At 37.8% G+C, this 10152-nt stretch overlaps 1 protein-coding gene and 1 pseudogene across 1 annotated transcript; one reads left to right on the top strand and one right to left on the bottom strand.

Moving 5' to 3' along the window:
* The first annotated feature begins 1185 nt into the window (after positions 1–1185).
* LOC138327954 (uncharacterized) lies at positions 1186–3011 on the top strand. Its single transcript, XM_069274461.1, has one exon. The coding sequence runs from the start codon at positions 1210–1212 to the stop codon at positions 2788–2790; it is 1581 nt and encodes a 526-aa protein (XP_069130562.1). The 5' UTR covers positions 1186–1209; the 3' UTR covers positions 2791–3011.
* Positions 3012–5600: 2589 nt separating this feature from the next.
* On the bottom strand, positions 5601–10147 carry LOC138327952 (uncharacterized; annotated as a pseudogene).
* Between the last annotated feature and the right edge of the window lie 5 nt (positions 10148–10152).

Genomic DNA, 10152 nt, shown 5'->3' with positions numbered 1-10152 from the left:
GTAAATAAATGAAAAATAGCCGTTAATCGTAACATCTTCTTAAATACTTGAATAACTAAAACAAATCTGCGATCTGCCTATACTGTGACATTGCATTCCACCTATAGAGAACACATGTCCAGCTAAAACTAAAATTAACATGTAATATTTAAACCTTGCACATATGATATATAACCGTGATGGGAATTCTGTTTGTCAAATATGACAGTAAATAAATAAATTAATATCGATTTGAATGACTTAGTGAATTCATTCATAATTTGAAAAGAAAAACATTCCAAATCAATTAACTACCTTGCTAACGACAATCAGTACGGGATTTAAAATGTTATCTGAAGATTATTTAAATTCCTTGAGTTAATACACAGAGAGGCGCCATTAAATTACCTTTGCGTACCTTTATCGTATCATTTTACACATATATATTGTATAGATAGTGAAATTTAAAGATCGAGGATCATTGGTTGGACAGCAATGACATGTGACTGAGCTCGCACGCGATTCCTTGAGACAACACCATTGATTGGTCTATTGTGCAGACGTAATGTAATCCCTGCCCATTATCCTCCTAATCTGCAAATAACAATAATGAAAAAGAAGACTCTTCATTTAAATGACTTTCACTTTCAATGGAAGTTAAATAAACATTTTTCTACTTTGAGCAATAGTCACAACTTAGGAACTCATTACACACAAAAAAAACAGTACATGTAATTGCATTTCAGAGCAATTCCAATACAAATTATCATGGACATGAGCTTCCGGATATTTTATAAGCGATATATACAATGCACATTTTATGTAACAATTAATAAGAACTAGTGGACAAAGAAGTAATTCCAACTGTGTAGACAGAACAGATTGTCGAATTTTCAAGGAAGTCTGACTTTTATCAAGACACACATAAAACAAACACAGTCACATGGTAAAAATTTAAGTGATAGAAGAAATAAAAAAAGAAAAACAAATACTTAAATGTCCCGTTTGGGAGCAGAGGCCGAAGGCAGAATCTAGTAACTTTAAAGGTTTAGCCACGATGTTATGAAACACTCGAAGCTGTGTACAATAGTACTCAAAGTACAGTATAAAGGAATACCAGAGTATGAGGTTCTACTGAGTGACAAAGAGTGGCGGATTCAAAAGGAGTAACCAAAATCCACATATTCTGTTTGCATTACCCATGTTGTTGTCTTGACAGGTACGTCGAACATGGCGGACGGAGTTAAAACAGTGACTTGTGAGTGTGGTGCCGATAATATCGGCCTGTTTTGTAACGATTGTGAATGCTTCTCTTGTCCAAATTGTTTGGTTGATAATCACAAGAAACACGACTTCGCCAAAATAGACGACGTTGGGAAGTCGAAACGTACGCAGCTGAACGAAATTATAGCGGAAGGAAAGGAATCCTTGGTATCTTTGCTGCAATCCAATCTGACTTTCATACAAGAAAACATTCAGCTGGAGACCAAGAACCACGACGTAGTTCTGGGTCAGATCAGTAACAGGGCATCATTCCTTCAGAAGGAAGTGGAAGGCATTAAGGAAAACTACGCTGAAATTTTACGTGATTTTTCAGAAGGACGACATCGCTATCTGAATGACTTCCAAACGTTACTATCTGATGTATTGTGTTCGGTTCAGGGATATCCGACAGATCCGGAGAATGACCCAGATCAGAGCGAGGCAAAGCACATACAAGTGATCGTGACGGAGATGAAGCTACAGAAGGCACTGTCGATGATTGCAAAAGTTTCTACTTGGCCCACAACACCATGTGTTGAGCTGGCCTACGCAGAGACCGGCCATTCTTCTGAAGAAGACTTTTCCACGCTTCAAACATTATTTGGCTCAATCAGACAAAAGCTTAGTTATGGTATGACAGTTGATTGCTTGACGGAAGTTGTAAACAACAATGCCATTTCGTTTCCTGCAACTATCACCGACATTAACAGCACAGGTGTAGTGTCTGTTTTAGACGTAGAAGACGCCGTCTGCATTGATGAAATGTTTCACATTTCATGTTCAGAAGACATTTTCGTCAAAAGTGGGAAATCATTTTACAAGACAAATGCAAACAAATGCAAGTTGTTTATGTCGGATGTGAAAGACGTTGCCATAACGACGGACGGAACAGCTCTTGTTATTAAAAATGACGACACATGCGTTCACCAGGTACTTCCAAACGGAGCTTCTAGAGTGTTTGCTAACATGTGTCCTTGTCAGCCACACTACGTGTTCTTATCAGATACATGTAACGTACTGGTGGTCATGCAGGAAGAGGGCCATCATCCTGTTACTCTAGCCGAGTTCAATCGTTACGGAATGAAGGTCAATGACCAACGATTGGACGACATTGATTTGTCATTTGTACGCTTCCGGAAAGACATATTTGGGAATCTCTATTACATCAAAATGTCATATTTCCCGCTAATGGAAAGTGTTCACGTATTGAGTGAAGCAAAATCTGATCAAGAGTGCTATCTAATCTCCGGAATATTCGGTTATGACCCGTCCGCTGCTTGTAGACCCATCGACGCATGTTTTGATGGCGAAGGCAGAGTCATCGTTGCGGATCACAAAAACAACTCCATTTACCTTCAAGACAAGGAAGGTAAATTGGTACAAATGTTAGTGGCGCCACAACAACATCTGCTGACGTCACCTAGATCTGTGTTACTTGTCAGAGGTCAACTTTGGGTTGCATGTGACGACAGAAAAATCTACATATTTGATTACAAGCAGCTAATTACAGAGAAAAAGGGAGATGAAGATGGAACAAAAATTCTGTAAGGACTGAAAGATCATCTTATTTAGTTTGTTCACTGACAATTCATTTGTATTTGTGTTGTGTATATTGTGCTATTTCTGTTCGATATTCCACGAACTATTCTGCTATAAAACTTTGTTCTTCCCTCTTATGGCATCGTTTACATGTTTTGTTTCTATTTACCACGTTATCGATACAAAGAGGTGTTGGTTTAAAAAAAAAAAAACCGCTTAGCTCTAGTTGTAGTGTCTGCCGAGACATTTGGGATCTTATATCTACAAAGCTATATTAAACTACACTATAAAACTCCCTCTACAACAGTACATATGTATTGTAGAACATCGATTTTATGCCAACTCCTAGAAATATTGATCCAAACACATGGTATTTTATAGCTACACAAGGGAAATGTCTTGGGATCAATTGACGCGTGTTAAAAGCGCCTTTCAGTTACATAGATAACGACAAGATATTAATTGTATGTTATCCTAAAGGCCTCGTTTTCTACCTCGGTACATCTATAACTATCAAGTACGCGCAAGCTTCTAGATCTAACGACCACAATCTTCATATTGTCACGATCAGTATTTTTATCGCACCTCGGACAGAAATGTCCTCAAATGATTGGCGGAGAGCCGTCACGTGGTGACCCCCTATCACTTTATAGGGGGTCAGTAAATTTTATTATGGTGCAATATGGCGGCTCTCGCCCTCGCTTCAAAATTTAAACACATTATCTTCAACTAAATATACCACTTCATTACCGTTAAACTATATATTACTTGTTAATTTTTGTGTAAAAATAACCCTAATCGTTTTAATATTTCAAATCACATGAAATGCATTTTTTAAATACGAGTTGCTTCCCCTACGCCAGTTTGAAAGTTGATGACGCGGCGACAGTCAAACGTAACAATTCAAGCGTTTTCTAGACTGTGATTATAAACAAATGGAGGTGTTCGTACCTACAGATCAATCTTCACTCTAGATCTACAATCAATTTATGCGCATAACTTTTAAGTGGTTATCTCAGCGAGAATGCACAGATGATCAAGGAGATTGTGTTTAAAATGTTAGATGGATGTTTGTGTCACTCTTGTTTGTGTACTCCCATAACATGAGAGTCGACTGGTCAGCCGTTTTTTTTATCGGACGTTACTTTGCTGACTGTCGACTCTCATTTCCGAAGGCCTATTTAAATTCTTTGTTGCAGCTTCCGACGTCAGATGAAGGCGGAATGAAAAGAGCAATAATATCATTATTTCTTGCTCTAACAGTGATAACATTGACGTGTACTTACAGTTTATGTATTAATTATCCCATTTATCTAGAAAAACCATAACTTGAGGCCTCATAAAAAAGTGTTTTAGCAGATTAGATATGATGAATCCCTTCCGTAACATTTTGACCTAGTTTTAAATATGGCGGCTGGTTACTACAAAAAACGGAACGTGAATTCAAGCGGGCAGCATGCAAGTAAAAGTAAAGGCAGATCAAGCGTTTTGGGGACTTTGCAATTCGTTTTTTCTATTTACCGGCCGGATCGCTTTCATCATGAAGTTTTGTCTGGGTCATGAAAGTTTACGTTTGGAGATGTAAATATTTGTTTTAGATGGATTTTACTGCTGATTTTGTCAAAATACTTGTTGATTTTTGAAAAAGAGGTAGGTATTTGACATTGATGACGATTTATATATGATTTAAACGTTTTAAATTGTCACAATCCAAACTTTGAAAATGTTACCCTCAGCATCGGGTAAATGGCCTATCGGAAGTTAGAGGTTAGACACGACGTAATGTTCCAAAAGTGTCTCGTCGTGCTATACCTCTAACATTGTTGGAGTATTGTTTGTGATGCTTTCAATATATACAGACGGTCTGGTGTCGTATTGAGGTAGGCCTACTGTGCACACAGGAATGTCGAAATTATTGTTGATTTATGAATTCATTATTATTCTGCAGGTTCCTTATCCAGTATATTTGAAAATTATTGAAAGAAATACATACTGTAGATAAATATTTAGCCTGGGCCAATTATTTTAAAAGTGGCGATTGTTTGTTATCATTCGTGCCAGTATGATTTAAGTTTGATTTCAGATTCTTGACCAAACAAATAGGCAACAAAGAATTAATAAAACAAATAAATGGTCCTCGATGCGATAAATTCGTTATATAGTCAGTTACTAACCCCCTATAAAGGCATAGAGGGTCAGTAAGAAGTATAGGAGGCTCGGGCTACGCCCTCGCCCCCTATAAATCTTACTGACCCTCTATGCCTTTATAGGGGGTCAGTAACTGACTATATAACTAATAATCTCGACCTTTTGAATTTCACAAAATGTTTCTTTGCACATATTTTGATATTGGCTTAATCTGAAAAGTACATGTGTACATTGAAATCCAAAAGTTTTCCAATGCCCACATCGCCGGCCATTTCAGATATACGTTAACAAAATAGAGAGCTTTTGAAGTATGCACTGTCCAGCCCTGTGTTTTAGCAGGTTTCCAGTATCCAAAATAAACCCTTCCTAAATATGGTTTGATTAATAAAATGAATAGACATGACAAAAATGTGTGAATTCATTTAAAGAAAGTTCAAACATGTTTTCATTTATTGAAGTCATATACATGTATCTGTCAAAATATTCCACACAGCAATTGTTTATATTATTTTAATATATATGGTGTTTCCCTGACTGGTTCACAATCTTATTATTTTCGTGCTTAAATAAGAACTATTCAGCATCTTGATTTTCTTGTTCATGACATTTATTGTTAGTTTAGGTTGTTAACTGAAAATTCTGTATCACTTATTTTAAAAGTGTTCATTTTGGTAGCGCATCGTTAAATGTGTCTCAACGTAGCCGATTGTAATTTTGTATCTTAGATTATTGTTTATGATGCAGACCTCAACGTTAATCTATCGGACGTCCCATTGACAGAGTAGTACCAGTAATGGAATAATCAGTTCGCTTCTTTTTGTCATAGAGATTTTATTTAGTTTAAGACATCATGGTATTTTATATTCTTTTTTCCTCAAAATCTAACGGGTTGTTGGCAGGAGATGTCAGCAATTGGGAACATTCAGCACTCTTATACACAGATAGGGTCAAATGTTGAATTAAAAGATATATCCAAGGTCACACTAATGTTGTTCACAGTTTGACAACTGGTGTCAGTACATTGTATAACACAGAATATGTCCGGTTATGTTCATCAATACAGCGGGAAAAGTACACAGGCAATATTTCTTTGCATTATATTTCACGTAAAGGCCCTTTCACGTGAAATTTATGTAAAAAAAATTCACGTGTAATTCATTTGAAATCCATGTGAAATTTTCATGTTTTCACTGTTTTGTACCAGTTCACGTGAAATTCACGTGTAGAACTACATGTATTGCCTGTGTAAACGGCTTTTGAATAATTCAGGACTAACCTTTGATATATCGATATATACATGTGTAGATAATTTCATAAACGACCAAATGCCGTATCTTAAAAATATATTTTCTTTTTAATCTGCGTATACCGGCCATGACCTTTATATGACGATTCCACATGGCGTTTTGCATTGACCTTTCAACGGCAATAAGGAGCCAACTAAACCCATGTTTAATTTTAGCTCATGATGACTGCCATACAGCTTTTTCACTAAAATAACAAAACAAATCTCATAGGATTGTCAAACATTAGTCTGATGATACACTAAGGTATCAAAATGTTGGAAATGACGCATGTGCTGTGATAGAGATCATGCATGATTAAATTACAAAACCCCCAGAGATCAAATAAATGGCCACCGAAAAGGTGAAATTAGTCGAAAAATGAGTGCCATACATGCATTTGAAACAGATTTTATCTATTTATTATTATTATCCTAGCTTATTGTTTTCCTCATGGTGCCAGTACCATTCCACAGCAGGTTGTTTAATATTTGACGCACTCTCGGTTGTGTCGTTATAGTAAAAATAAACGCATATTGAATTTTCGCCAAAACTTTCAAATACCATACCACAGTCAGTTATCGAACATTTTTGTAAGGAACCATTCGGAATTGTTTCTATGGCAGTATAAGCTTTTAGTGCAAGCCAATGTGTTCTCAGCTTGAATAGCAGAATATTTTCTAAAGTCATTCTATGAAACTAGGGCGTAACACGCTCATCATTTGACAGCGGCCAGTCTGTACAAATTGTTTATTTCTGTCGAGAAAGGCTGACGCAAACTATGCGAGATGGTTTCCTGTCCATATTAGAGATATGGTTTCACTGCGAAAAGGCATTCTCAAATAGCATCAGAGTTTGACAAGGGACACTTTGCAGTGCACAAAACAAAACATCTATAACAATTGACCTGGCTCAGGAGCAAAACAATGCTATAATAAAGAACGAAGGAGGTGTTATTAGACTTAAGATTTGAGGACTTGTATGGATGCGTGACCAGAATTAGTCAGATTCATCGATACATCCTTTGAGAACTCCCACAAACGACATGGACAAGAAAATCCACACCTTTGACAAAACAAGTCATCGCAAAACTTGTTTGTTATCATACCTGCAACATGGTTGATGTTTTGGGAAAATGGGGAATCCATTCTTAAAAGAGAGTCATAATCTTTTATGATTTTACATACGGGACATAGATGACTCGGCGATAGTACAAACAGTTCAGAATATAGAGAATGAATGAAGGCAAACAACAATTCCAGGCCTATACTAAACATCGCCTTAACTCAATTGCAGAGCCAATAAGAAAGAACAAACTGGCGATATTCAACAGCCCATCGGCTAGAGAGACATCTTCAGACCAGTAGATGTCGGAACACAATTGTGTTCCATGGTTACCGTCAATAAGCATCACCGACTTTGTCAACTCCTCCGCTACAAGGACATCACCAGCTCCGTCAAACAAACATCATAAGGATAGAACCTGGACTGTTGACTATCACCTGCTTGTGATTCCATACCACCAATGAACCGACATTGCAACTTCAGTTTCATATGTTTGTCCATCACAATGACCCGGGGTTGTTTTCCTGATTCCTTACCCGCCATGTACTCAACAAACGACACATTTTCAGAATCCGAAACAGCGACATCTCCTGTAGTGGTGCTGTACGCCATACGATGGGTACGTCTGCCACCTGTCTGCAGACACGACCAGCTCCATCAGTCACCCTCCGTCCGTCTGTGGTGTATCGGGATATGCCATCTTCCATCCCCACAACTACCATGTCTTCCTGTGTGATACATAAAGACCTCGGGATCGATCCTACACTAAAACGTGTCACTATATTACCATCAGACGTTACTCTCGGATATTCTTGTCTGCCTTCACACAGAACCACACCCTTCCTGTAGTCGGTGACACGGCCAATGGTTGGACTTTGACCTTACACTCGATCTTCTCCTTGACGTTTCCCTTCTGATCTACTCTGTAATTTGTTCTTTATCCAAGTACGATAACCAAAACCTCGTCGTCTGTACATGTACGGCACACATTGAAATAAATGAAAATAACTTGATATGACTGTACACGTACATGGTGGAACAGCACGTGCTCTCTGTCAACTAATACCGTACCCAACATCCTGTCAAGGGCGGCACTCGAAATGGTTCCGGGTTTGAAAACTGCGGACTTTAAGGTAGTTACGGGTGACGGTGTAGTTGTTCTAGTACTCTCGATTTCTTTAGCTACAGCTATGGTATCTTTGTTTGTACCGGAAGTCCGTACTCGCTGACACCTATCCAGTTGTGGCCTTCTGTCAGATATTTTGTCAGTACTTTTTTATTCTTCTCTTTGATGTCTTCATTCATCTTCTCAAAATCTCCTCAGAGTAGCGTAACCTGTCAGTGACAAGGTCGATTTCCTTTTTCATCTCTTGTCCCTGACTTTTGATATCGTCGATCATTTTCCTAAACTCTTTGCTGCTTTCTTTGAAGTTGTCCTCGTTTTCTTTGATGTCACTCCCTACCTTTGGAATGTCACTTTTTGAAAGTTTGTCCTCGTATTGTTGTATTTGCAGTTTCTGTTCCGATACAAATTCGGTCAACTTGCCAAGGTCGTGTTTATTATGGCGACCCACAACACAGTCCATACAGATAAGATCATTGTTACACGTCTTACAGACATAGACAAACCCCAGACCTGGATGTTTGGTACATCCCGGCACTGGAGCCTGGGCCGCCATTCTTATGTCGAGTCAGGAAAAGTATTACTGTACATCTCCATCAACAGACGGATCAGTTGTATTTGACGATTTCAATATGGCGACAATTCCATGTATTCATGGACGGTCTTTACCGGGAAGATGATACGTGCCACAATACGTGTCCATATGATAACAGAACATAGATTGATTATAAAATACCAGGTAACAGAGAAACATGTTTACACAATTTGTCCTAATACATGTACTGTAATCAATGAAGACTGCCAACATGTTCATGCAGCCTTAGTTCTTTGCTTCAATTGTCTTTTGTTGCCAATTACCTTAGAAAATATTTGTGTTTGTTTATCACAATCCTGATCCACCATCACGCGGACACAAAATAGAAAAAAAATCATCAATATGGTTAGGGAGGCCTTTACACATCAAACATGTAATAAATGACGACTAATTTCATGTTAATAGACTAGTTTCTATGCAGCATGTCTTTGATAATTGGGTTCACTGTACCAGAGATGTACTGAGTATATTACATTGTATAATGACACTAATTACGCTACGCATAATCACGCCATCGTGGTCGTCAGAGAGTTTATGTCGTCATATTAGTACACTGTAGTTTCATCATCACCACTATCCATTCACAGCATCAACATCATCATCGTTTGTCATCGCCGCCACTGGGATCTGATAATTAGTTACAGATTATATACATGTAATCATGGACCCACCAGAGTGCCCCAAGACCAATTTTAGACTTTAAGAGGTCTAGATTAAAAAACGATAAAAATCATACTCTACATGGTACTATATATGGCTGCAATCTCATTGGCCGGCTATGAAAAGTCCACAGATGTATGTACAACGTCCCGAGAAGAGAGCCGAAGCTTCGCTCGTGCATATTATATCAGCCACGAAACCAGTATGCATTTTTAATTAGATGGCTTCAAGATGTTTGTCATAATGGGACTTAAATCGTCTTAATGACGGCACTTTGTATAGATGTATAGGATGAATTTGAAAGGAAAATTATCGATCTTTCCAACGGTAGTATGATTTTTATCGTTTTTTTTAATTTAGACCTCTTAAACGTCTCGATACTCCAGTGGTTCCAATCACATGCATGTATATACATATGTATGGTCTCGATCTACACATGTACATCAACAGAGCAGTATAAAGGTACACTTTGGTTGACTATATACATGTATGTGGCT

The sequence above is a fragment of the Argopecten irradians genome, chromosome 7 (genome assembly GCF_041381155.1).
Source record: "Argopecten irradians isolate NY chromosome 7, Ai_NY, whole genome shotgun sequence".
Taxonomy (NCBI): Eukaryota; Metazoa; Mollusca; class Bivalvia; order Pectinida; family Pectinidae; genus Argopecten; species Argopecten irradians.
This window is presented reverse-complemented; position numbering and strand designations above follow the sequence as displayed.